This window comes from Astatotilapia calliptera, chromosome 1, assembly GCF_964374335.1.
Source record: "Astatotilapia calliptera chromosome 1, fAstCal68.1, whole genome shotgun sequence".
Taxonomy (NCBI): domain Eukaryota; kingdom Metazoa; phylum Chordata; class Actinopteri; order Cichliformes; family Cichlidae; genus Astatotilapia; species Astatotilapia calliptera.
The window spans coordinates 6,961,937-6,987,919 of NC_137422.1; the positions used below are offsets into that span (position 1 = coordinate 6,961,937).

Genomic DNA, 25,983 nt, shown 5'->3' on the forward strand with positions numbered 1-25,983 from the left:
GCGCTCTAGTGTGAACGCCCAAAGCGGCCGCATGCGCAAAAGAAGACGTCACACACATTGCGCTCTGTTTAGACCCAGACCAAACAGTATTTTTTGACTGATGGCCCTTATTATAAAGACTTGTTTGAGACTTTATGTTTCCCAATTTTGCTTTAAGTTATTTTGTTATTTACATATGGCCTAATAATGATCCTTATTGCTGTTTTAGAGAGGAGCGGTGCTTCAAAGGGTAGTTTCAGACTTCTGTCAGAATCTGCAAATAAAATGTTCACGTTTCTCCAACGTTGTCTTACCAACAGTTTAGCTGGATGGCCAGGAAGCGTTCATGATGTCTTCTGTGGTGCTTCTCTGGCGCTGATAATTGGCGTCTGTCTTGTGTCAGTGACGTGGAAGATCGATTTAATGTGACAGGACCGTTCAAACAGCAGTCGCTTTCTAAAATATCAGCTATGTATCGGATTCAGTAACACATACGAACGTGACCCAAATTGGATTTGAAAATATCGGATTTGTGCCGTTCACACTGTCAGACCATGATCGGATATGGGTCGCAGAGGGTCAAAAAAATCGGATTTGCTGCGCTTTCGCCTGCAGTGTGAACATAGCCAAAGTGTAGTTCCTGCTAAATATAAGGCCTTTTTTGAAAAATATTTTTATGAAAGTAAATATGTTTTATAGGAACCTCCACACCAGTGCACCCCAATACCCCCACAGAACAGTAGCTTGTGCAGTCCAAGAATGCCACCAAGGAGCATTGTGCCGACAAACAGACCCACATCAAAGAACACACAGAGATCCCCAGTGAAGAACAGGCAGAGACCCTGATCAACAAGCAAGCAGAGAGCCTCGCCAAGGAGCAGCCTGAGATGACCACCCAGGAACATCAATCTTCTAGGCTCCTCGAGGAGCACCCAAAGAGCCTGTCAGACGAGCAGACAGAGACTGTTTTTGTTCTCAATCTTGTTCCTTTATCTCCTTCTTCTGTTCCATGCTCCCAGTCTTTCCAAAAAAAGAAGAGAGACAGAAGCACCTCACAAACAACCTCTCCCACCTCTCCACCACCTTTTAAACCCGCAGACCAGCCATCTCTGCAGTCTCTTCATCCACCTGCTAGCCACGCGATCTCCCAGTCCTTAAGTGAGGGTGGCCAACATGAAAATAAGAAGAGAAAGAGTAAGTATTGCTTTGCATGTTATGTCTTGAGATTTTTAAGTTTCTTACCCAAAAATGATACATATGTTGTCCTAGAGAACTAACAAACCATTGCAAAGTATTATTCACTAGTTATTTAGCTGCATTTTGGTGTACACTATAAAAAGACTATAATTAAATATGGTCAATCCCTTACTTTAGTTAAGAGGACTTTGTAATTCAACTTGATTGGATTGAGAAAACTAAAACGCACTTTGAGAGAACATTTTAGTTTCTCTCAACAAATAGTGTATGCATTTATATAAACAAGGTCTGGTGGCACTCAATTGCAAAATGAAGGGTGAATTTTTTTGTTAATTTGTTGGTCCTAAGTGAAACTAAGTTTTTACACAGAATTGATTCACAATTTATGGTATGTACTTTAAAAAAAAAACTCAACTGAGGTGGGTTCACTTTTTGACCCCAGAGGACAAATGGAGTATGGCAATCAGGAGGATATTACAGATTTTCACTTGTTGAGTGAAAACTCATATTTGATTTCTTGTGTATACAGAGTCTTATGTTTTTTTTAAATGTAATTTTTCATTTCTTAGGCTGTCGAAGATGTAGTAGGCAGAAGGTGTTCCAGTTTGAAGAAGTCACTGAGAGCAGGATAAATGAGGTAATACTTAAAATGTTTTAATTTGCTTTTCAGTAGACTTTTTACAGTAAGCCTATCTCAAGTTGTTTTCATCCATGCACTACAGCCATGAACTGTGCTACATGGGTAAATTCAAATGTACTTTTGAGATTAGTGAAGGGAAATGATTAATGGAATTACATTAAAAGATTGTATTGTATTTCATGTGTTTGTTCTTAAACAATTCTGCAAAATTAATCACAGACATTGAATACTGCTACATCTTGCTACAAAAACCTACATGGCTAACATAGAAATGACTGTATATGAGGAAGGATCATATTTTTTTCTGTGTAAGCCTATATCCTCAGTTGTTCTTGTTGAATCAGGATCATAGAAAGCACAATTTATAGATCCTGATATATGCTGACCAGCCCTGTCTCACTATAAATAGTAGATAATCATGTGTAGTTTGAAGTGTTTAAATGGACACAATTCAAACAATTCATAATGGGATGATGTTAAGAGATTTTCTACATTATACACTATAACCAAATCTCTATAATACAATATAATCAAGTAGGCCTTATATTCTAACCAAGTGTGCCTTATATTTAGTGTGTTCATATATTTTCACATAACCAAGCCTATTGTTGAAGAATCAGCTAACCAAGTTTATTGTTAAAGAGAACATAATGCATTCCTTACTTAAGTGTCTGAAATGTTTGAAATGTTTTGACAGCATGATATAATGATGCATTCTTTCCTATAATGTCTGTGATGTCAGATAAAGCATGATATACTTCTGTATTTTTATCCCAGTGTGTGAAAGATCAGATAAGTTGATTTAATGCTTAACCTCTCGTCAACATCTGTTAAAAGAGGAAGTACTATGTAACCCATTTTTGCCTTATAAATAAAGCAGCGAGCCTGTGCTCGGTGTGGTGTCTTCTCAGAGAGACATTCACCCGTGCGCACGTTTTCTAATTACTCTCTGAGTTGGTCTGCAGTTGTCTCATTTCTCTTACTTGTGTTTTGAACAAATGTCTAAACCCCTGACATTTAATTGGTCCTTCGTAGCCGGAGAACTGACTGTTATTTTTAACGTCTAGTTTTCCACAGCGGTCTTCATCGGATCCTGACGTCGTGACGCCTGCGCTGGAAAAGAGTCTGTGCACAGCAAAAGAAAAACCGGGAGCGTGGAATTCGACCTCCGGTCAGCGTCTTATACAGGCCCCACGGCGCCAGGACCAGATGAACCGGACCCAAAAAACGCAGCGCCACAGTAAGGTGAATATGAAACACTGCATTCCATCAAGCGTTAAAATACGTTGATATTGAGATTTTCCTTTAAAATAGTGTAAGCCTGGTGAGCGCCGACAGATCCCATAGTCCAGAGAGGGACTTAAGGAGACAACAGGCAAGAGCGATAATCTAGAAATCGCTATTAAAAGTTCCGGTTGCTCTGGGTAGCAGCTGTAACGGAACGAGTTCCGGTCACTCTAGGAGTGGCTGCAACGGAACAGGTTGAAGGTTACATGAAATAGGCCTATGGAAAATCTCAATAAAAATTATAAAAACGCGCTTTGTTTGTGTTGAAATAGAGGAGTGAGTTGTTTTTACGACCCAATAAGCGGTCGAACCACTTCTCAAACTGTTTTCCTGTGTACACTCACGTATTGGTTAAAGTGGAAAAAGGGTTGTGCGTCATCACGTAAAATCAATAACCGCTCACTCGAATAGCAAGTGAGTAGAAGGCTGTTATTGAAAACCCATTCTCACTTTTGCATGCCAAAGAAGGTGTCACAGTTCTGACGTAATCAGTTCAAAATGGGTAATTCTAAAACTAAAGTAAAATTAACAGCAGATGAAGAAAAGCTTGAAAGAAACTGTCAAAATGCAGGAAAAGTCAGTGCAAATAGGTGGAGAAATCCACATAAAATTTATTGTCCAGCCTGGCAAGGCAAATGCAATCAAGAGTCAATAACTGCTTTAAAAGCTGCTTTGCAAAAAGAACTATTTGAGGAAAAAAGTCAACAGAAAAAAGCAAAACGTGTAGCAGAATGGCGACTTTTCAAAGCATGGGAAGCAGAAAATGATAAACGCAGTGCTAAACGTGCCCAAAAACAAGAAAATAAAGATAAACAGAGAGCTGCAGGAGAGGAAAAAAACCCCCCTCCTTATGCACCTTCCTCTCAGCCCACACACACAGCAGCAGCAGCAGCAGCTGCACCAACCCCTGCGTCACCGCTTCCTGTAATCTCTCCTCACAACCCTTTTGCTCCAGATCCCTATGCTGAGGCAAAACATCAGCTTAATTTTATGACTAAACATAATCACTACAAAAAAGAAGGAACTGTAGGTCAGTTTCCAATGGTTGCCTTATCAAATCCTAGGTATGGGCAACCCAGTGGGCCCGTAGACGCCCAAGGAATCATACCAATAGATGGAGAACCTCTGATATACGCATTCAGACCCTGGTCCCATAAGGACAGAGAGAATGTGCTAAAAGATGTCCCACCCCTTAATGAAGGTTTTCAACAGTGGCGACATGCAGTAGAGTTGATTCGTAGAGGTTGGGGTTTGAATGGTCATGAGATGCTCCAAGTTCTTCAAGATTTATTAGGTTTACGTTTTCCTAGAGTTAGAGGAGCCTACACAGGAAACGACCAAAACGGTGATGTCCTAGGGCCAGATACTCCTCAGTTAGATCAACAAATGAATGACTTGTACGGCAGAATAGAAATCAATTTAGCCCCAAGGCCAGATTATGGAAAAATAGGAGAGTGCAAACAAAAGGAAGGAGAGACAGCATCAGACTATCTGGATCGCTTACGTCCTGTTTTCGGGCAAAATTCAGGACTGAATTACGATCCAAATCCACAGTCTGCTTTTCAACAACAATTAAAAAATGCCTTCCTGAATGGCCTAATGCCCAAAATAAAAACACACGTAGACAAACACTGGGTGACACAAAACACAGGCACTCTGCCTGACGCCCTGCAATATGCTGAGCATGCAGTTAAAGTGCATAAACAGAAAGAAAAAACAGAAGGAGTTTTTATGATTGACCCAGAGACAGGCTTCATAGCTTTCTCAGGACAACAAAAACTAGTCCTACAACACCTGTATGTAACACAGAGTGGCAATGCAGTATGCTCAGTGTTGCAGACAGATGCAGTGCAACGCATAAATAAAATGTTGAACCCTCATGTCTCTGTCGCATGCAACGACCAAACACCTTGGTCTGAGTTAGGCACAGTGCTGAGAAATGTAGAAATGGACAGATATGACAAAACAGAGTGTGAGGGCTGGCAAAAAGGCCGTAGAACAGGGTGCATGAGACTCACGCTGTGTTGGCCGGTGACAGCCACACCGGCTACACATTTAGCCACAACAGAGCAAGACGAATGACAAGTGTTAACAGTTGAAACACATCCTGAACTAGAAAAGCTACCACAAACATTATGGTCTCAAGGACCCACAGACGTAGGCCTAATAAAAGAAGCAGATCCAGTAGTGGTGAAAACTACAACCACATATAGGCCTGTGAAACCACAATATCCTTTGAGTGCAGAGGCGAGAGAAGGAATTGGACCAGTCATAGCAGATATGCAAAAAGCAGGTATTCTCGTGAAAACTAATGAAGCCACGTGTAATACACCAATTTTTCCAGTAAAAAAGGCTAATACAGGAAAATATCGCCTAGTTCATGATCTAAGAGCAATAAACGAGGTAACAGAGCAAATACCTCCGGTGGTTGCAAATCCACACACAATTTTAAATCAAATAACGCCGAAAGAACAGTGGTTCTCTGTAATAGACTTGTCCAATGCTTTCTTCTCTGTGCCTCTACACCCTGACTCACAGAAGCTATTCGGATTCACCTTTAACAATCAAAAGTATACTTATACAAGGTTGCCTCAAGGATTCCAGAATAGCCCCACTCTTTATGCTGAGGCTTTGAGAAAATCAATGTCATCTTGCTCCCTTCCTGCTCCAGGGCAATTTCTGTTGTATGTAGATGATATATTGATTACAGGCCATACACAGGATGAGTGCAAAACAAACACACTGACAGTTTTGCAACATCTCGCAGAGCAAGGCCATAAGGTATCACAGCATAAATTGCAGTTGTGGAGCCAGGAAGTGACATACCTTGGCCACAAACTAACAGGACAAGGCAGACAGCTGTTAGACAGCAGAAAAGTAGCTGTACAAAATGCTCCAAAGCCAATTACTAAACAACAAATGATGAGTTATTTAGGTCTGTGCAATTTCTGTAGATGCTGGATTCCAGAGTATGCACTGCTGGCCCAGCCACTACAGAACCTCATTTATGGTAAAGACCTAGCATTAAAAGACAAAATACAATGGACCCCAGATGCAGAAAAAGCTTTTGTTGATTTAAAAATAGCATTGCAGACATGTACCGTCTTAGCTTTACCTGACTATGAAAGACAGTTCATTCTCCATGTTGATGGTGCAGGAGGGTACATGAAAGCAGTGTTAACTCAAGCTTTTGGAGAAAAACAACGCCCATTAGCTTTCTACTCATGCAAACTTGACTCTGTAGCTGCTGGATTACCTACCTGTGTTCAGGCGTGCGCAGCAGCAGCAGAGGCAGTTAAAAAATGTGCAGACATTGTTTTGGGACATAAGTTGATCATTAAAGTCCCACATGCTGTGACCTCTATTTTGCTCCAAGCAAATCTCTCTTTCCTCACACATGCCAGACAACTTTCTTATGTGGGGATTTTACTTTCGCAATCACATATCACAATAGAGAAGTGTGGCCAGCTAAACCCAAGCACACTTTTGCCGACCCCTCTGGATGGAGAACAACATTGTTGCATTAAAAAATTAGAGGAAGACACAAAGCCTCGCAATGATATACACAGTTCCCCCCAGAGCAGTTTCAGTAATGTTTTTGTGGACGGCTCAGCGTCAAAAGATATTTACGGTAGAAATTGTGTGGGTTACGCGGTCACAACTGTTGATGAAGTGGTAGAGGCAAAAGCTCTCAGTTCCTCAAACTCTGCTCAAAGCGCAGAATTGACCGCAGTCATCAGAGCATGTACACTGTACAAAGGTCAAAGTGTCAATATACACACAGACAGCCAATATGTCTATTCAGCAGTTCATCATTTTGCAAAAATATGGCATAACAGAGGAATGACAACGTCCTCAGGCAACCCAGTTCAACATGCAAACCTTCTAAAAAAGCTATTAGAAGTAATAACGTTGCCAAAAGAATTAGCACTATGCAAATGTGCAGCTCATCAAAAGGATGACACAGAAATAACAAGAGGAAATAATTTTGCTGACAAAGCAGCCAAAGCAGCTGCAGAAAAACACATTGATGTTTTAACAACAGAAACCATAGATTTAATACCATTAGAAATACTAGCAGATGCACAGAAAACAGCATCGCTGAGTGAACAAAAATCTTGGTTGAAAGATGGAGCAGAATTAAAAGACAATCTCATGATGTGTAATGGCAAACCAGTACTTCCGAAAAATTTGCATAAAACTGCTGCATTAGTGACACATGGCAGAACGCATGTGTCAACGGGTGGAATGGTTTCTATACTCAATAAACAGTTCTATACAAAAAATTTTGAAAGTTCAGCAAAAGAGTTTATTAGAACATGCATGATTTGCCAAAAACACAATGCTCAAGGTAATTTACGACCAAAGCGAGGCCGGTTCCCTAAACCGCCACACCCATTCCATACTATCCACATGGATTTTATAGAACTAAATGAATCTCAATCCTCCAAGTATGCACTTGTGATAATAGATGTATTTTCCAAGTGGCCAGAAATATACCCAGTGAAAAAAAGCAGATGCAATCTCAGTAGCAAAATGTTTGTGCAACCATTTCATTCCAACATATGGCATTCCGTCTCTGATAAGATCAGACAATGGCACACATTTTGTAAATGAAGTGATAAGTAAAGTTTCTGAAGCTCTAGGCTTCAGCATAAAACATCATTGTTCTTATCATCCACAAAGTGCAGGATTAGTCGAGAGAACTAACGGCACAATTAAACAAAGATTGAGAAAATGTATGGAAGAAACTAAAAAACCATGGCCTGAATGTCTAAGCTTAGTAAAGTTATGGATGAGAATAACTCAAGGAGCAGGTGGTCTAACGCCATTTGAAGTTGTACATGGCAGACCCTTCCCTCTCCCCATAACTAGTGAGCCAATTAATAAATCTATTGCAGAAACAACAATGGCAGAATGGATGACAAAACTGTTTGTAAATAAAGAAGTGATTTTAAACAATCAACTGCCGAGTGATCTATCTCCAGTCTCTTGCAGGTTGAACCCCGGTGATTGGATTCTGATTAAAGTCCTCCAGCGGAAAAACTGGAGTGCTCCGAGGTGGGAGGGTCCCCATCAGGTGCTGCTTACTACACCAACAGCTTGTAAAATCGCTGAAAGACCTTCTTGGATCCATCAAAGTCACGTGAAGAAAGTGTTTGCACCACAATAAGACGCCGGTTCCCCCGACTCTCAAGTGATCCCCTGGTGAAGGGAAGGGCTGATTGGGTATACCCCGCCCTTTACCTTCTCGCCAGTGGTCTCCTCACTTGGAGCTCAGGTGTGCCTGGTCGCCCTGAAGAACAAACACATAATAAAGAGTGACCCATCCCACCAAAGAGAGGAACCAATGACAACACCGGGGACGCCTAGAATGCAGAGAGCCAGCATGATGAATCTAGAAGAAGAAGAGCCACCAGCCCCAGCCCCAAAGCTGCTATGCTTAAGTGCTTGTCACTTTCAACGGAAACGGTTCATGTGCCGCCTGATCTGTCTGGTGGCCGGTGTCATCTTAGGGGTGATGCTCCTCTGGCTGATACCTGGAAGAGCCCGCAGGAATAACACCAACTATTCCCCGTCTCAAGAGGTGGACCCATGACAACTCCCATCTAACTGAGATGACCCAAGATCACATTCACCCTTGGATGAACAATGCCTGGTACCGATACCTACACAACACCATAGATGAAAAAGAATGTTATGTCTGTTCTCACATGCCTTCAACTTCAGTCTACCCCACCATATATGGTCGCAAAATGGACAGTCACGTGCAAAGTGAATGTGCAGCAAGTTTCGCCAGCATTGGAAGACAACACTTTACAATCGGCATGACAGCTTCACTCCTAGGTGCAAAAGGCCTGAAGAAGGATGGAATCTGTGACGACAAATTCTGGGTAGATATGACAGTAAAAAACAGAAATGCTTCTGTCCCTTTCCCTGTTTTTATGACCCATACAGAGACATGGCATCCTCTGTGCTTCTACCAAGCGTCAGCGCAAGGACGCCACCCTCTGGGCCATACCGACAACTGCAACACAACCTATGGAGGAGTAGGGTATGGGACAGTCAACCTAAATCAACAGGTAAATGGCACCTATTGGGTACAAGGTATGGCATGGCTGTGCGGACAGCGTGCGTACTTTATGTTGCCACCCAACTGGTCAGGATGCTGTGCACCTATCTTCATTTCAGATCACACTTTTAAGATATCTGTGTACAACAAGACCAGAGTTAGGCGTCATATAGAAATCAAGCCTCATGATTCAATCCTTGGAACAGACGTGCCAGAGGAATTCAAACTCTGGAATACCGGCGACAAGGTAATGCACGCTCTGTTGCCCTGGACAGGAGTAGGAAAACACGCACTACGAATTGAGACCTTAGACTATCGCTTTGGACTGTTTTTGAATGCTTCCAGCCGCATTGACAAATCACAGAATGAAGAAATTGATGCAATCCGCATCACTGTCATGCAACACCGAGTAGCTTTGGACCTTATTCTTGCAGAGAAAGGAGGTCTTTGCGTACTGTTCAACAAGACATGTTGTACTTACATACCTGACAACATACACTCATTAAACATGACAAATGCTTTGAATGTTCTGAGACAACTAAGAGACGCTCAGCAACAGGACTACGTAACCGATGAGCATGGCTGGTGGGACTGGTTGCTGAGCGGCTCCTGGAAATCTTTGCTGATTAAAGGCCTGTTGGCCCTATGTACTGTGATGTTTCTATTTTGCATTTTTGCTGCTTGCATTATCCCTTGTCTGAGACGCATGGTGATGAGTATGTTTAATCGTACTTTAGGAAATTTTGTTTTGATCCAGAGAGATATGGAGGATCCCTTTCGCCAGTATGATATGCTAACTAGAGAGACCAGAGAAGAGAATGTCTATGATAATCTTAATCTTAACAGAGCTGATGTTTAGATACTTCACTGAATGATATGCAAGTTGAAAATGTGATTTAACAAGTGACTATGCATTGATATTGAACATGTGAAATATATTAACAACAGGAGGGAAATGTTAAGAGATTTTCTACATTATACACTATAACCAAATCTCTATAATACAATATAATCAAGTAGGCCTTATATTCTAACCAAGTGTGCCTTATATTTAGTGTGTTCATATATTTTCACATAACCAAGCCTATTGTTGAAGAATCAGCTAACCAAGTTTATTGTTAAAGAGAACATAATGCATTCCTTACTTAAGTGTCTGAAATGTTTGAAATGTTTTGACAGCATGATATAATGATGCATTCTTTCCTATAATGTCTGTGATGTCAGATAAAGCATGATATACTTCTGTATTTTTATCCCAGTGTGTGAAAGATCAGATAAGTTGATTTAATGCTTAACCTCTCGTCAACATCTGTTAAAAGAGGAAGTACTATGTAACCCATTTTTGCCTTATAAATAAAGCAGCGAGCCTGTGCTCGGTGTGGTGTCTTCTCAGAGAGACATTCACCCGTGCGCACGTTTTCTAATTACTCTCTGAGTTGGTCTGCAGTTGTCTCATTTCTCTTACTTGTGTTTTGAACAAATGTCTAAACCCCTGACAGATGATATTGATTATGTCAGTGTATGATGTATCAAGTACGTCAAACTTTCCGAAGAAAAGAACATAGCCAGAGTCAAAAACAGATAGACGCAGTTAACTAAACCTGTGATCAAAATAATTTTTTGTGAATGCCACAATTGGATACATGCTTTTCAAAATCCTATTATTTTTTTTTTTTATAAACAGAAATGCCTTACATACACATACCTACACATCTATCAAAGTGTGTTTACATGGGTCTGTGTGTGTCTCAGGTGTGCACACTGGATTACACACAAGCTTTATGAAGACACCTATCCATTAACCATGTTATTTAACGATTGCCTCTCTGATTCCTTCTGTCTAGGGGAACACAGAAGTAAAAGTGCGTTGGTTGCCTTGCTCTGTTTGGTAAGAAGCTCTTGATATTTCATTCTCTGAGAATGTTCTGTTTCCATCTATTACCTTTTTGGAGCACAAATGAAAATGGAAAACCAGGTGTTTTGTCACGTCTTACTTCTCGCTTTTTTTCTTATCCTATCTCAATTATTTAATCAATTAAGGATTATTGCAAAGTTTTTTGCCATCTTTGTCGAATCATAAAATAACAAATTTAATAAGAAATATATTTGAAACTGTTCAGAAAACACACGTAGTGTCTCACTTAGATGCAAAAGTACTGGGAATAATTCCAGCTGGACTGTGCTGGGGCCATAAGAGCACTCACATTAATTGTAAGAAATATATAAAAGCTATCAGGATTTTGACAAAGTGGAGAGAATTTGTCCATGTCTTACACAGATTTATGTGTGCCAAAGGATAAATCGCCTAAGCAGTGGAGGGAGTATTCAGATTCTGAACTTTCCAAAGAAGTACTAATATCACACTGTGAAAGCTTTCAGTTGTTTTGCATACTGTATTTCTAGCATTACAATTGTGTGACAGCAATGAATCTCTACAAATTAAAGAGTAAACAACAGCCTTTATAATAATCCAAAAGAAACTAATTATCACATTTGAACAATTTTTATTTTCACTTCACAGAAAGGATATTATGAACTGTTCAACTGAAAAACAATAACTAAGTCTTTCATATGTGTCGAGTGTAACTGTACAGTAGTGTTTTGTTTGTAATCCATCTAAATTACAAATAGTGTAGCAGAAGTTGAAAATATCCATAAAAATGACAATTTGCATTTTGGTACAGTACTTAAGGAAATGTCTTTATCATGTTCCACCTCTGGTGTTAAACATAAAAAGCACGAAGTAATCCCCAACACGATATTAATGTTTTTGGTGTTGTTTCTTTCAATAATTATATTTTCCAGTGGGAAAATCTGGGATGACACGTGGGAGCCAGCCAGTGAATTTCAACACCACTTTGCCATGCCAGATGTGCCACCTCCTTCAGCCACTGAGGAAGTCTTTTTATGATGTTGTGATGTTTGTTTTTCCATGTTACAAACAAGTAAGATATAATGTCTGAAAACTGAAGTTGTGTACTGTCTACAAGGAACACTTTCAGAAATATGTGGAACCAAAGGTCCATACATCCAGATGTCACATTGATCTTCTCTGTTCACAGACTGGATATGTTCATTTTCAGCAGTTTGATTGTTTAGAAATGTTAGACAAATATTTATACTTGTTAAAATGCATTGTGTTACGTAAAAAAAGACTTTATATTATGTTGTTAACTACAATAGTAGTTCTGTGTTCTTAACTTGAATGTTTTTGTACAGCATTTATATTTGCTACATTCTTTAAAAAGTGAGTGTAGGCTGTTATAATTGTTACAGTGAATATGACCCACAGCTAGCAACTCAATCCATAAAACCCATCAGTCTGTTTCCCTTTGTTTCTCATATGAAGTTGTTATTGTAAACAGGTGTTCTGTTTAGTTTAAAGTATGAAGGCTGGTGAAATTGTACTGAGTACTGTCAATGAAAAGTAAAATAAAAAATCAAAGGTCTATTGAGATATGAGAACTTGTAGTACTGTTTGATGTTGAGACTGAAAGTTTCCATTACTAGTAGTATCAACTTTCATAATTTTCTTAGATGCTCAACATTGACTTGGCCTTGATCCACCTACACTGTTATATAACTTCATTCTCTATGCAAATATTATTTTTTCTGCTTTGCACATATAATGTATACATAGAACACAGAAAATGTCAAATTGCACTACCAGTAATCATTTCAAGTGTGATGTCCCCACAAATAATAAGCATGTTAGATTATGTACACATATTTTCAAATTAAAATCAACATTGAATGTGGCTTTGTCCCATTACCACTGACAACATTCTTTTGAGTATTTTAACTACATTGATTATTAGAGGTTTAAGTCAACCCTCTGAGCTCTAACAGCACTTAACCCTGTATATTGGGACTATGTCGTTTTTGGCTTTAGAATATTACTAACAAATATTGGCCGTCATAGGAGAAAGAGAATTAAGCTGTTTCTGTAGAGAGATACGACCTGAACTACTATTTAGGGTTAGGGGCCAGTACAATAGCAAAACTGCTTAAAGAGATTGGAGCCAGAGGACAGGTGCTGCTGCAGGTTATAAGAAAATTAGCTAACACTGCTGAGTGGGCCAATCACTGGCTGTGGTTAAAGAGGGCTGAGATCACTTGGGCAGTCAGCTATCCGCAACACACATGCCCAGAATTGATCAAACTGTGGTGGAGCTACCTAAGCAGGGGGCATCAAAAGGGTAGAAAACATAACACTATAATTTGTACTGTGATAGACCTGAAGCCTTGTTGACTGATACAGCTGTTTCAGGGCTCCTGGGGCTGTGCAGTTAACCTCATGGTAGTGAAACATAAGGCAGGAATGAAAAAACGTTTTGCTTCTACCCTCAGCTCTTTTTCCTGTTTGTGGGAGGCAGTGGAGATGTAGAGGGTACAGCCCGATCTGGGCGCGGAGGTATGGGATGCCAGATCACATGCCCCAGTTCCGGCTCTCCTCTCTCCTATGTTATCTCTTTTCTCTTTCACCTTTTCTATCTCTTTAAGAAGTGAGGCTCTTTAAGCACTAAAGACCTAAATAGTACTTATCGTTTTGCAGTGAAGTGATAGAAGAAAATAAATTGTAGAAAACTAAATAGGAAAAAGTAGAAGAGAAATAGCAATTTCACATCAACCAGTGACACACCCCGGGGCCTGATCAACCCTGGCAGGGCCTCCATTTATGAGGGTGTCTACTGGTAAGGGCCAAAACACCCAATGAATCCAAGGCCCACTACTGATGATGTGTCACAATATTTTTATATTATAATCTGGATTTGGTCTTTAATCCCTAAACCTAACCAAGAACTTTAAAAGAAACTAAAAAATGGCAAATATCTTTTGATAAAAGACCAAAAGACACTGTGAAGTTGATGCACACAACGATTTGTCCTCCTGATGAAGTTTCAGGACTGCCTTTCTCCATAGTGGCCATCCATCTATTCCTTTTGTGGAATAAATGTATGTGCTGTATGTGTCACAAATACCTAAATTTGATCTGGTGTGGGCTATAGTATTGGAAGGGTTGCATAATAAGAAATTGTTTTTGTTTGTGAAATAGATTTCTACGTTCTTTTTCACAAATTACTTACATGATTGGCAGTCATTGATAGGTTTGTAGCTTGAACCCATCCGCTGGAACGTTGAAGACAATATAATTACACTGCAAAGCAAGACACAAGTAGGCAAAGTTCTTCATGTTACTCGTGCACGGGAGAGACCGGACAGAGTGCCGTTCCTTCACTTGACCCCAGTTGCTCTCGTCCGTTCTCCCGTACCACTGCCCTTTTATTGAGGTTACATGAATATGCATAGGTTCATTAACATATGACGTCACACATGTGTGTGTGTGTGTGTGTGTGTGTGTGTGTGTGTGTGTGTGTGTGTGTGTGTGTGTGTGTGTGTGTGTGTGTGTGTGTGTGGACTGCTGATCAAAATGTGTGTGGACTGCTGATCAAAGGGTCAAACATCCTTGGTCAGGAAGAGGGTAGCCTCCCCCTCACCCTAGATGGTTCATCCTAGATAACACAGTAAGGAAGTCCAGCAGTTCATTTATACACAAAAGCACTTAGACTAGAACAGACGTAGCTACGTTAATCCTACCATAAAACAATTAAGCAAGGTACGAACTTTCCCATGCTCCCAGGATGTAGGTGTGCATTCTAGTGTGGAATGCACACCAAGCCTCTGTAGCCTGTTAAAGATCACACAACCTATCACTACACAATTGATTATACACCTCTAAGCATCTATGGTTAAATATTTCTAAGCATAAATGACAATCAACAATACAAACTCTAACAGTCATTTTCAGTTTTTACATATCAAGTCTACAGTCATAACTATATTAAACAGAAATGTGTTTTATGTCTTTGTCATGGAAATATAAATGTTGCTAAATTTTAACTGTGGTGACAAAATGATCCATTGAAACTGCATGAAAACATCAAACTGACAGTTATTTTTCAACTTTATTTGATTGTGGTCATTGGTAATATAAAAACAAATAAACTACAGTGATACAGACAACTTAATGAAATTTGGTGGGGGTAAAATGACAATGATGTTGGTCCACCCTAAGACACTGTAGGCTTAGTAACCACTGGATCAATTAATACTCTAAATTTAAAAAAAGATATGGTTGAGCACATCGCTGTACAACTGGAACTAAACAAAAAAAGTTATATATCCAAAAGTTAATTTGTGGATCAGGGTTGTTGTGACAGAATCAGCTGAACTGCCTACTGTACTGTAGTATGATTATTTTAAAAATAAGCACAAGTACTAGTAATGCACTCAAACATTATTGATACTGTTGATATGAATGATACATACCATGAAAATATCCTTAACATGTACATCAAAATACTCAAGAATGAAAACTCTCACCTGTGACAAGCATACTTGAAATTTGCTTACAAAGTTCTATCAATCACATTTCAATATGTCTTGTAAATTCTGTGAGCCAAAAATATATTACAGTAACTTAACATGACAAAAATGTAAAAAGTACAAAATCTCCCTCTGATACATAACAGTGTACTATTATGTATTACCAAAATGCATGTTTAAAAACAGTGTAACAGGGTAGTTTTTAGCTCTACGAATGACATTAAATAAAAATGTGCCAGCTGTCTTTGTAAAAAACTATATGCATTGATGTGATGAAGTCTTGGGAATGCACTGTCAATGACTGGTCTATGGCCAACTTGAAAAAATTGGGGCCCCCAGCATTAAACCTGCAAGGTAGCAAGTTGATATAACTTTGAGGACAAACTGATATATTACAGATATTTATTACCGACTTTAATCAGAATATTCAGAGTCACTGTAAAAGTCATCGTCGGAAGTATGATCAAGGTTAATGTTCTTTGCTCCTGACAAAACTTGCATGTAACACTGTCTTGCGTGCAGCTTGTTTTGTTTCACATTCTGTCGTTTTCTGAGGATGATGCTCTGTAGACCTCTCAAACCCTCCTCACTTAGGCCACAATGCGAACCTTAAAAATAGAACATATAATTTAGTCTGCTTTAATGCCTTAAGAAACAGTCAGTGTTTTGTATGCATTACTTAAATACATACTTTTAAATATCTCACTGGAAAACAGGCCGGACAGCTCTTTCAGGATATCATCATATTTTGAAAGAGATTTCCAGTGATGGTCCATCTCTGTAACAAGAATCTTCTTTTCCTCCTCAAGTCTTCTTATAAATCAATTCACAAAGAACGTCTGAAGTCATAAATGATTTTAGGTCAACACCTGAAGCTTAGGGTTTCATTATATGTCAGATATGCTGAAAGTAGACAACATATATGTACAACTACCGCTGTGTGCCCGCTGCCACGGCCAGCTTGTGTCACCAGACAGAATTTCTTCCAAGCACAGAGTTTCTTTGTCTGGAAACATTCTGTTGTATTTTTCCACAGCAGAAGTCAAGATTCCTTTCTCTTCTCTGATCTTGCGACGAATCTTGGCACGGGCTTTATTTCCATCGGTGTCTTTGTACAGACGCTGGGATCGTCTCTTTATGCTCGCTACGAGCACTTCGATTCTGCTCACCAAGGGATCAATATCACTTGTGCTTGTTGTTGCTGCTTAGAAGAAATAACACAGCTACACTTACATAAAGTCATTGTACAATTGCATCACATTTTTGAATCAGTTTTTGCTCACCTTCTGCCCAATCCTTTACATCACTGACCCATTCATCCAGTTGACTGTCAGTCACTGCTAATTGGACTTTTAAGGACTCCAGGTTCTGAAGCTGGGTTAGAAGAGCTTTTGTGGCCTACATTGTCAATTTGAGATTAAAAAACATACAAACAAACAAAAAACACTAAACACATGTTTACTCCAAATAATAAGAACACAGAGGAGTAATCATCTAAAAATAAAGTAACAATATCATTACCTTCTGATATCGATGGGTCAGAGAGGTGGCCAACTGGTCTAGCTTTTGTTGATTCCAGCGCATGGCCATAAGAGTTAGCATGTCACTCCGTCCTGCAAACACAGAAAACGTAGTGTTACCACTTTCATCATAATTACACACTTAAAATCTAACTAGTGCAGGATTTGCCTTCTCACCTGCTTTGGACATATGTTTTGTGGTAACTGCAATCCTTGACAAAAAGGCATTACATTGCTCTACCTCCTCCCCTAGAGTCAAACCAGCCCCATCTTGATATGCTCCACTCCATTTCACCTGAAAAAAAACACACACACACACAGATGCACATACACACACACAGATAAAATACAAATTACACAAAATGTTGATGTGCAATTGTTCAGATAAAGTCATTAAAGTCAGAATTTCATACCTCACATTTGAAATCGTGGGCTTTAGCATGAAAGACTGAAAGAAATGGCTTCATGCTAAGAAGGTGCTGGAGCTCTGGACAGCTTTTTGTTACTCTTTCAAGATATGGCCAATACTTGCAGGTAACATCCATACAAAAAAAAGTGATATGTCTATTGGCCAGCTTTTGTTGCAGGTACAAGGGATAAGCAAAAATTTCACCCCTGTACATATTTAGAGCACGGAGCAGCACTCCATGCCTACACACTGCAAGCTCCAGTCCCTCCTCATCCACCTTGCTGCTGGATCTTTGGGAGGTCTCTCTGGCTGCTGACCACTCCCCTCCACAAACACCTCGTCCGGAGACCTAAAATGCATTAAATAGCTGGTGACAATGTCTTTTCACAATCTCTTCAACAGAGTGTTAAAGGTTAACATAATTATGTCTATGTAATTAGAGCGTTCAATCTTACATGTCTGGATGTGCTGTGTATGTAGTCCACAAATCTTCCCACATCTTCATCCTTTGCTATGAAGGCGTCTTCAAAGATGCCCAGTTCCTCAGATCTGAACAAAATAGCAATACAGTATACTTTATGGTGTCATACAAAGTAAGTCCAAAGTTAATTGGTGCACCTTATAGTCACATTGTCTGAAACAAACGTTGGTATTACACATATTTTGCTGTACCTCAAATCAAATCAAATCACTTTTATTGTCACATCACATGTGCAGGCACACTGGCACAGCACATGCGAGTGAAATTCTTGTGTGCGAGCCCCACAAGCAACAGGCTTGTGCAAACACAACAACACAAACGAGCAAAATACAAGAATGGCCAACCTGAAACTAATAAATATATGTACAATATATAATAGTGTATGCATTTCTGGATGTGTATACTAAATATTTTCCTACGTGTGTGTGTGTGTGTGTGTGGTGTGTATGCACATTTTTACAAATTAAATAGTTAAAAAAAAATTACAAAAATAAATTAATAATAATAATAATAATAATAATAATAATAATAATAATAATAATAAAATATATAAAATATACAGAGTTGAATATGTGCAAAACAAGTGGCATTTATATACAGTGTGGAGTGCATAATGTTGAAGTTCCAGTAGTGAAGCTGAGGTGTCTATGACGTGTTCAGCAGTCTGATGGCCTGATGGAAAAAGCTGTCTCTCAGTCTGCTGGTACGGGACCGGATGCTGCAGAACCTCCTTCCTGATGGAAGCAGTCTGAACAGTTTATGGCTGGGGTGACTGGAGTCCTTGATGATCCTCCCCGCTTTCCTCAGGCACCGCTTCCTGTAGATGTCTTGGAGGGAGGGAAGCTCACCTCCAATTATCCGTTCAGAGCACCGCACTACTCGCTGGAGAGCTTTGCGGTTGTAGGCGGTGCTGTTGCCATACCAGGTGGTGATGCATCCAGTGAGGATGCTCTCAATGGCACAGTGATAGAAGGTCCTGAGGATGCGGGGGCTCATGCCGAATCTTTTCAGTCTCCTGAGAAAGAAGAGGCGCTGCTGCGCCTTCTTCACTGTTTTGTTTGTGTGTACTGACCACGTAAGATCCTCAGCCAGATGTACTCCAAGGAACCGGAAGCTGCTCACTCTCTCCACAGCAGCGCCGTTGATGGTGATGGGGGTGTGTACTTCTCTGCACCTCCGGAAGTCCACTATCAACTCCTTTGTCTTTGCGACGTTGAGGGTGAGATGGTTGTCTTGACACCAGTGGGTCAGGGCGCTGACCTCCTCCCTGTAAGCCGTCTCATCACCGTTGGTGATAAGACCCACCACTGTAGTGTCGTCCGCAAACTTCACAATGATGTTGGAGCTGTTAGTGGCTGTGCAGTCGTAGGTGTAGAGTGAGTACAGGAGAGGGCTCAGTACACACCCCTGTGGAGCACCAGTGTTCAGTGTGATGGGGGATGAGGTGATGCTGCCCAGTCTGACCACCTGGCGTCTGTCAGACAGGAAGCTAAGGATCCAGCTGCAGAGGGAGCTGCTCAGTCCTAGATCCTGCAGTTTCCTGTCCAGCTTCGAGGGAACGATGGTATTGAATGCTGAGCTGTAATCTACAAACAGCATCCTCACATACGTGTCTCTCTTCTCCAGGTGTGACAGGGCAGTGTGTAGTGTCAGGGCTATGGCATCATCAGTGGACCTGTTGTGGCGGTATGCAAACTGTAGAGGGTCCAGTGAGTCGGGTAGTGCAGAGCAGATGAAGTCCCTGACCAGCTTCTCGAAGCATTTGCTTACCTGGCTGCATTCTTGAAACGGTAATGCTTGCGGTTTCCATCCACTGAAATTGCAAGCATGTCAGGGGCACATGCATGACATGTGAAGGGATCCTCCTTTAAAATCTTGTCTAATTCATATCTCACGGCTTCCCACTCAAAGAAACTTTTCTTAAAGCCATCTGCAGAGATCTTTCCCGTCTGGTTTAAAATGAAAGACATAAACAGAAAACAACTACGCTACAAGTGACTTTTAAATCCTGAATAACACAGAAGAACCATACTGTAAAGGATGCATAAACTAAAATGCTCACACGGCCAAAGTGGAGAGTTCGTTGATCAAGCATTTTTAAAAATGCTTTGCAGGAGAGTCCGGGTGATGCCATCTTCATTTCTTCAAATGTGAAGAAGACATCTGTTGCGTACAAAGTAGAAAAGTGAAGGGTAGCGGGCCAGTAATCACTTAGATTTAGGTCATCTACTCCAGCAGTCCAAGAAGCTTCACATGTCTCACACCTCAGCTCTGGCATGCTGAGATTGTAACGTCCTAGAAAAGTGAAAAACTCATGACTCCAGAGTAAAAGTTTATTATCTTTGGGTTAGGTCTTCTTTTTGTCTCAGAATATACTGCAACAATGCTTGTGAGGGTTTAGTTTTAGGTGAATTATTTACAGATGGTTGTCAGTCAGGACAAAATGAAGTTCTTCTTACCATTCATTGTGACCACAGCAACAACCTTTCCTGGTCTGACCCTCAAACACTCTGGTGGACAGCCGCAGATTGTGACTGGGCTCTCCACAGGTACAAGTCGTGCTAAAGAAGTCAACATGTATGCGTAACATATGATTTAAATAAGTTTATTAACTATGAAGTAAAACGTTGAAATGTGACTAAGATATGGTAGGACAAACTGAGCCTTACTTGAAACAATAAAAAAAACCAACTTAACAGCTCAAAGCTAACAGTGTAGTTGAGAGCTGAGGAAGCATCAACTTTTTTAAAAAATGAGATAGAGAGAGAGAGCGTAAGGGAAATGTATAAACAGTAAACATAAGTTTAGTCACAGAACTTACCATCATGGCAAAGGGTCTTATTTACAATGTAAGTTGTTGGAGGCAATGGCTGGAAGAATCCGGCAGTCATGGCACGTCTATTGTGAAGGACATATCTGGTGTGCGTGATGACATCACATTTATCACAAAAAAGGGGGCGTGGTAGACAGTCACGACAACGAAGCACAGCTGGATTGCTCCCACATTGTTGGCATATATGTTCCGACACACTTTCTTGAGCTGCCATGGTATTCACCAGATGGGGTCTTTTGGCCCTCCAACTCTCTGAAAAAAGAGTTTTTCTTGTGCTCCAGTTCAAGGAAGCCAAAAGAGGAGCTTTTGGTGGTGGTGCTTCATGGTGATCGTCTGAAGAATCATTCAGTGAGCTCTGGAGTTCTTGTAGAAAGTGCTCTGTTAAAAAAAACAAATACATTTTCTATTAAAATTGATTAAATTATAAAAGTGTAATGGACAGAGTAGCTATGAGAGTAAAGCTTGATGGCTATAAATATGCTAGCAATTGCTGCAAACACATGAACATACTGCTTTGATCTAGTGAAGACACAGTGGAGTACATACCAACAGTCTCTGGGGCAAATGCCACCTCACAGTGACTGTTATTAGTGGTAGAATTGGTCTTCTGACTGTGGGCAGCTGTATAAAACATCAACAGTATATCAAAAACACAAATCAAATCCACATTTATAACACAGAAACAATTTAGAATCACCAATTAGCCAAACTCCACATCTCAGGACTGTGGGAGTAAACCAGGTAACCTGCGAGCAGAGAAACAAGGGAAGAACACGCAAACTCTACACGCAAAGACCCTGGTCTGATAGTGGAATTGAAATCAGGACATTTTTTGATGTGCCACTGTGCTGCCAAGTACCAATATCTTTTACCAAAATCCTTGTGAGGAGGTAACTGTCAGCCACATTTTGTTACTGGACTAACATAACGTAATGAATGCCATACTTGCTAGGGGGGGATCATTCAGTTTTAAGAGATAATTCTGTGGTTTATTTAATGTCCTTTTGTGTCAAAACAAACAAATTACTTTCCTGTTTGTCTTTACAAATATTTAAATTAATTAATACGTTAAATTTATGGTTTTGTGTCCATACAATCTATATCTTCAAATTATCTTGTATGAAAGAGTACTGACCCTTATGTAATTGACTCCGGATTGATCTTGGCCTCGCATAGAGTTGGTTTCCATCTTTGTCTCTTTTTTTCCATTTTACTGTTAGTTCAGGTGGCTTCACAGGTACAGGAGCTACCTCTTGCTTCAGCTCACCAAGCATGTCATCGAGGTGTTGGAGCTCATCAATTTGTTCCTGCTGATCAGTCAGATTATCTAGGATCCTTAAAGGATCTTGAATTTCGGAGTCACTCATGGCAGAAAGAAGAACAAACAAACAAACAAACAAACAAACAAACACACAAACAAACACACAAACAAACAAACACGCACGCACGCACGCACACACACACACACACACACAAACAGAATAATCAAACAAGACAGAGACCACTTACGTATTAATTTAATTTAATACGTAAGAGCGTGATTAGCCAAAGCAGACGGTAAAACGACTGCATGTATTCAGAGGAGTTGGAGAAGATATCTTACAGCTGTAGCAGAATGATCGACAGATTTCCAAATATCAAAAGGATTGTAGAACAGTTTATAAAACCGGTGCAATAAATTCACCCAATTGCTAGCTGTGCCATTACCCAGCATACATCGCTCACTCCGTCAATGCAAGAACCGATACACAAATAACAGCCTGTAATTAGTTTTATCTGCAGTACTTTTCTCTCAGATAGTTGCCTGCATTATATAATTTATTGTGTTCAGTATAGGTCGTTACAATGTGATTTGGAAAATGTCTAAATATACCGACAAAATCTCTTCAATCGGAGGACCCTTCACGTCAATTCCCGACGCCAGAGGGGTACCCTGCGCGTCCATATGTGCAGCAGAGGGGGCCTGACCATGCGTCACACGTTTGACGAGTTGGGAGTGAGAACGTGTTGAAATAATTGATTACACAGCAGTGGAAAGTAGACTTTATCAAAGTAGATGTCTTTCTGAAAGTGCTGTAATTAAGTTTAAGAATATAATCCAACCACTATTATCATCTTCAATGCCCTGTACCAACATAGAGCAGAGCAGCTATCTGAATACTACTCCAACAGAGGTCGATTATCTTGTTAATAATTTCACCTCCTCACTACATACAACTCTGGATACTGTAGCTCCTGTGAAAACTAAGGTCTCAAATCAGAAGTACCTGACTCTGTGGTATAATTCTCAAACACATAGCCTAAAGCAGATGACTCGTAAGCTGGAGAGGAAATGGCGTGTCACAAATTTAGAGGATCATCATTTAGCCTCGATGATCAGAAAAAAGTCAGAGCTCTTTTGAGCCAACCATCCCTTTAACGTTAACTAGTAATGACTTCATGAACTTCTTCAGAAATAAAATTTTTATCATTAGAGAAAAAATTACCAATAATCATTCCACAGATGTAATATTATCTACAGCTACTCTTAGTACCATTGATGTTATATTAGACTCTTTTTCTCCAATTGATCTTTCTGAGTTAACTTCAATAATTACTTCCTCCAAACCATCAACGTGTCTTTTAGACCCCATTCCTACAAAACTGCTCAAAGAAGTCCTGCCATTAATTAATTCTTCAATCTTAAATATGATCAACCTATCTCTAATAATCGGCTATGTACCACAGGCCTTCAAGCTGGCTGTAGTTAAACCTTTACTCTAAAAGCATCTCTAGACCCAGCAGTCTTAGCTAATTATAGGACAATCTCCAACGTTCCTTTCATATCAAACATCCTTGAAAGAGTAGCTGTCAAACAGCTAACAGATCATCTGCAGAGGAATGGCTTATTTGAAGAGTTTCAGTCAGGTTTCAGAGCTCCTACAGCACAGAAACAGCTTTAGTGAAGGTTACAAATGATCTTCTTATGGCCTCTGACAGTGGACTCATCTCTGTGCTTGTCCTGCTAGACCTTAGTGCAGCATTCGATACTGTCGACCATAATATCCTATTAGAGCGATTAGAACATGCTGTAGGTATTACAGGTACTGCACTGTAGTGGTTTGTATCATATCTATCTAATAGACTCCAATTTGTGCATGTAAATGGAGAGTCCTCTTCACACACTGAGGTTAATTATGGAGTTCCACAGGTTCAGTGCTAGGACCAATTCTGTTTACACTATACATGCATCCCCTAGGCAGCATCATTAAAGGACATAGCATACAATTTCACTGCCATGCAGATGACACCCAGCTCTATCTGTCCATGAAGCCAGATAACACACACCAATTAGTTAAACTGCAGGAATGTCTTAAAGACATAAAGACCTGGATGGCCGCTAACTTTCTGCTTCTTAATTCAGATAAAACTGAGGTTATTGTACTCGGCCCTGAAAAGCCTAGAAATATGGTATCTAACCAGATTCTTACTCTGGATGGCATTACCTTGGCCTCCAGTAACGCTGTGAGGAACCTTGGAGTAATTTTTGACCAGGATATGTCCTTCAACGCACGTATTAAACAAATATGTAAGACTGCGTTCTTCCATTTGCTCAACATCTCTAAAGTTAGAAATATCCTGTCTCAGAGTGACGCTGAAAAACTACTTCATGCTTTTATTACTTCCAGGCTGGACTACTGCAATTCATTATTATCAGGATGTCCAAAAAACTCGCTGAAAAGCCTTCAGCTAATCCAAAATGCTGCAGCAAGAGTCCTGACAGGGACTAGAAAGAGAGAGCATATTTCTCCTGTTTTGGCTTCCCTTCAAACCCGGAATTGAATTCAAAATCCTGCTCCTCACATACAAGGTCTTGAATAATCAGGCCCCATGTTATCTTAATGACCTTGTAGTACCATATCACCCCATTAGAGCACTTAGAGCACTGATCCTGAATCCTCCCGTAGTTATGCTGCGATAGACGTAGGCTGCCGGGGATTCCCATGATGCATTGAGTTTTTCCTTTCCAGTCACCTTTCTCACTCACTATGTATTAATACAGCGGTCCCCAACCCCCGGGCCTCGGTACCAGTCCGTGAGTCGTTTGGTACCGGGCCACGAGAGTTGAGAGTTGAGGCTCAGGTGTGAAATGTATGGTTCTCAGGATTTTTATCGTTTTTTTATCGTTAACTCGGTTTTCCTGGGTCTTTTCACGTGTGTTATGAATAAATCTTTTTTACGGTACCGGTACTAGGCCGGTCCGTAAAAATATTGTCGGGCATGAACCGGTCCGTGGCGCTTAGGGACCGCTGTGTTAACAGACCTCTCTGCATTGAATCATATCTGTTATTAACCTCTGTCTCTCTTCCACAGCATGTCTTTTATCCTGTCTTCCTTCTCTCACCCCAACCGGTCGCAGCAGATGGCCCCCTCCCCTCCCTGAGCCTGATTCTGCTGGAGGTTTCTTCCTGTTAAAAGGGAGTTTTTCCTTCCCACTGTCACCAAAGTGCTTGCTCATAGGGGGTCATATGATTGTTGGGTTTTTCTCTGTATCTATGAAGCCCCTTGAGGCGACTTTTGTTGTGATTTGGCGCTATATAAATAAAATTGAATTGAATTACGGACTAAACCTGGGACATTTGTGGCCCCAGTGCATGTGCCCTATCTGCCTTGTTGGTGTCCTTGATTTTTAAAAGTAAAATGTCTTATTATGCTATAAATAAAGCCAGAGAGTGAAATCTGTGCTGATCCTAATACAAATACCTGAAGACAAAGTGCCTTGGTTGTTTTCGATTGTTCTTTTCATCAGACATAATAACTACTCAGATCTCCTGGACTTCTTTCTTTCTTTCTTTCTTTCTTTCTTTCTTTCTTTCTTTCTTTCTTTCTTTCTTTCTTTCTTTCTTTCTTTCTTTTCATTCCTGAAGACATGCACATCTTCAGGAACAAAGCTACAACCCAGATGACATTGTCAAAAGTGTCTTTAACTGAGCTTTGAGAAAAGGTGGAGTGCTGAATGAAAGTAAGATTTGCATTTGGTTTGGAAATCAAACTCCTCGACCAATACTTAATATTCCTTTTCCATATTTTCTAACACACACACACACACCAACAGATATTGTGTATATATAAATGGTGAATGCTCATATCGAACATGGGCCAAGTTTCAAATAATGAGGTCAGTATATGTACAAGTA

General features: G+C 40.2%; 3 protein-coding genes across 8 annotated transcripts; 1 reads left to right on the forward strand and 2 right to left on the reverse strand.

Moving 5' to 3' along the window:
* Nucleotides 1-678: 678 nt before the first annotated feature.
* Nucleotides 679-12,631, forward strand: LOC145429222 (uncharacterized). 2 transcript variants are annotated; one of them, XM_080302465.1, is made up of 4 exons: nucleotides 679-1,173; nucleotides 1,746-1,813; nucleotides 11,021-11,064; nucleotides 11,982-12,631. In XM_080302465.1, exons 1-4 carry the CDS (start codon nucleotides 867-869, stop codon nucleotides 12,085-12,087), a joined length of 525 nt encoding a protein of 174 aa, XP_080158591.1. In that variant the 5' UTR covers nucleotides 679-866; the 3' UTR covers nucleotides 12,088-12,631. The 2 variants fall into 2 exon arrangements, 1 of the variants encoding a protein (XP_080158591.1); XR_013909461.1 differs by lacking the exons at nucleotides 679-1,173; nucleotides 1,746-1,813 and adding an exon at nucleotides 9,004-9,186.
* A 3,777-nt stretch (nucleotides 12,632-16,408) lies between these two features.
* On the reverse strand, nucleotides 16,409-19,544 carry LOC113028028 (uncharacterized). 5 transcript variants are annotated; one of them, XM_080303713.1, is made up of 6 exons: nucleotides 17,948-19,542; nucleotides 17,739-17,841; nucleotides 17,261-17,378; nucleotides 17,085-17,176; nucleotides 16,847-16,961; nucleotides 16,411-16,767 (listed from the first exon to the last, which is right to left on the reverse strand). In XM_080303713.1, the coding sequence occupies exons 1-6, from the start codon at nucleotides 17,995-17,997 to the stop codon at nucleotides 16,451-16,453; spliced, it is 795 nt and encodes a 264-aa protein (XP_080159839.1). In that variant the 5' UTR covers nucleotides 17,998-19,542; the 3' UTR covers nucleotides 16,411-16,450. The 5 variants fall into 5 exon arrangements, 1 of the variants encoding a protein (XP_080159839.1); XR_013910065.1 differs by having other exon boundaries at nucleotides 16,409-16,764; nucleotides 16,847-17,176; nucleotides 17,735-17,841; nucleotides 17,948-19,544; XR_013910050.1 differs by having other exon boundaries at nucleotides 16,411-16,764; nucleotides 17,085-17,378; nucleotides 17,735-17,841; nucleotides 17,948-19,541.
* A 54-nt stretch (nucleotides 19,545-19,598) lies between these two features.
* Nucleotides 19,599-22,253, reverse strand: LOC145429705 (uncharacterized). The gene is made up of 6 exons (XM_080303660.1): nucleotides 21,942-22,253; nucleotides 21,353-21,427; nucleotides 20,795-21,184; nucleotides 20,433-20,534; nucleotides 20,036-20,268; nucleotides 19,599-19,922 (listed from the first exon to the last, which is right to left on the reverse strand). The coding sequence occupies exons 1-6, from the start codon at nucleotides 22,171-22,173 to the stop codon at nucleotides 19,740-19,742; spliced, it is 1,215 nt and encodes a 404-aa protein (XP_080159786.1). The 5' UTR covers nucleotides 22,174-22,253; the 3' UTR covers nucleotides 19,599-19,739.
* Between the last annotated feature and the right edge of the window lie 3,730 nt (nucleotides 22,254-25,983).

What these genes read in the sequence shown, in the direction of transcription:
- LOC145429222 (XM_080302465.1), top strand. Translation starts at nt 867, where the DNA reads ATGACCACCCAGGAACATCAATCTTCTAGGCTCCTCGAGGAGCACCCA. An exon ending in TGAAAATAAGAAGAGAAAGA is followed by an intron (nt 1,174 to 1,745) that starts GTAAGTATTGCT and finishes TTCATTTCTTAG; the next exon opens with GCTGTCGAAGATGTAGTAGG. An exon ending in TGGTTGCCTTGCTCTGTTTG is followed by an intron (nt 11,065 to 11,981) that starts GTAAGAAGCTCT and finishes TATATTTTCCAG; the next exon opens with TGGGAAAATCTGGGATGACA.
- LOC113028028 (XM_080303713.1), bottom strand. Translation starts at nt 17,997, where the DNA reads ATGAAGATGTGGGAAGATTTGTGGACTACATACACAGCACATCCAGAC. An exon ending in GGGACTGGAGCTTGCAGTGT is followed by an intron (nt 17,379 to 17,738) that starts GTAGGCATGGAG and finishes GTTTTTTTTCAG; the next exon opens with GTGAAATGGAGTGGAGCATA. An exon ending in TGACCCATCGATATCAGAAG is followed by an intron (nt 16,962 to 17,084) that starts GTAATGATATTG and finishes TTGACAATGTAG; the next exon opens with GCCACAAAAGCTCTTCTAAC.
- LOC145429705 (XM_080303660.1), bottom strand. Translation starts at nt 22,173, where the DNA reads ATGAGTGACTCCGAAATTCAAGATCCTTTAAGGATCCTAGATAATCTG. An exon ending in TAAGACCCTTTGCCATGATG is followed by an intron (nt 20,535 to 20,794) that starts GTAAGTTCTGTG and finishes TGACTTCTTTAG; the next exon opens with CACGACTTGTACCTGTGGAG. An exon ending in TGCTGTGGTCACAATGAATG is followed by an intron (nt 20,269 to 20,432) that starts GTAAGAAGAACT and finishes TCACTTTTCTAG; the next exon opens with GACGTTACAATCTCAGCATG.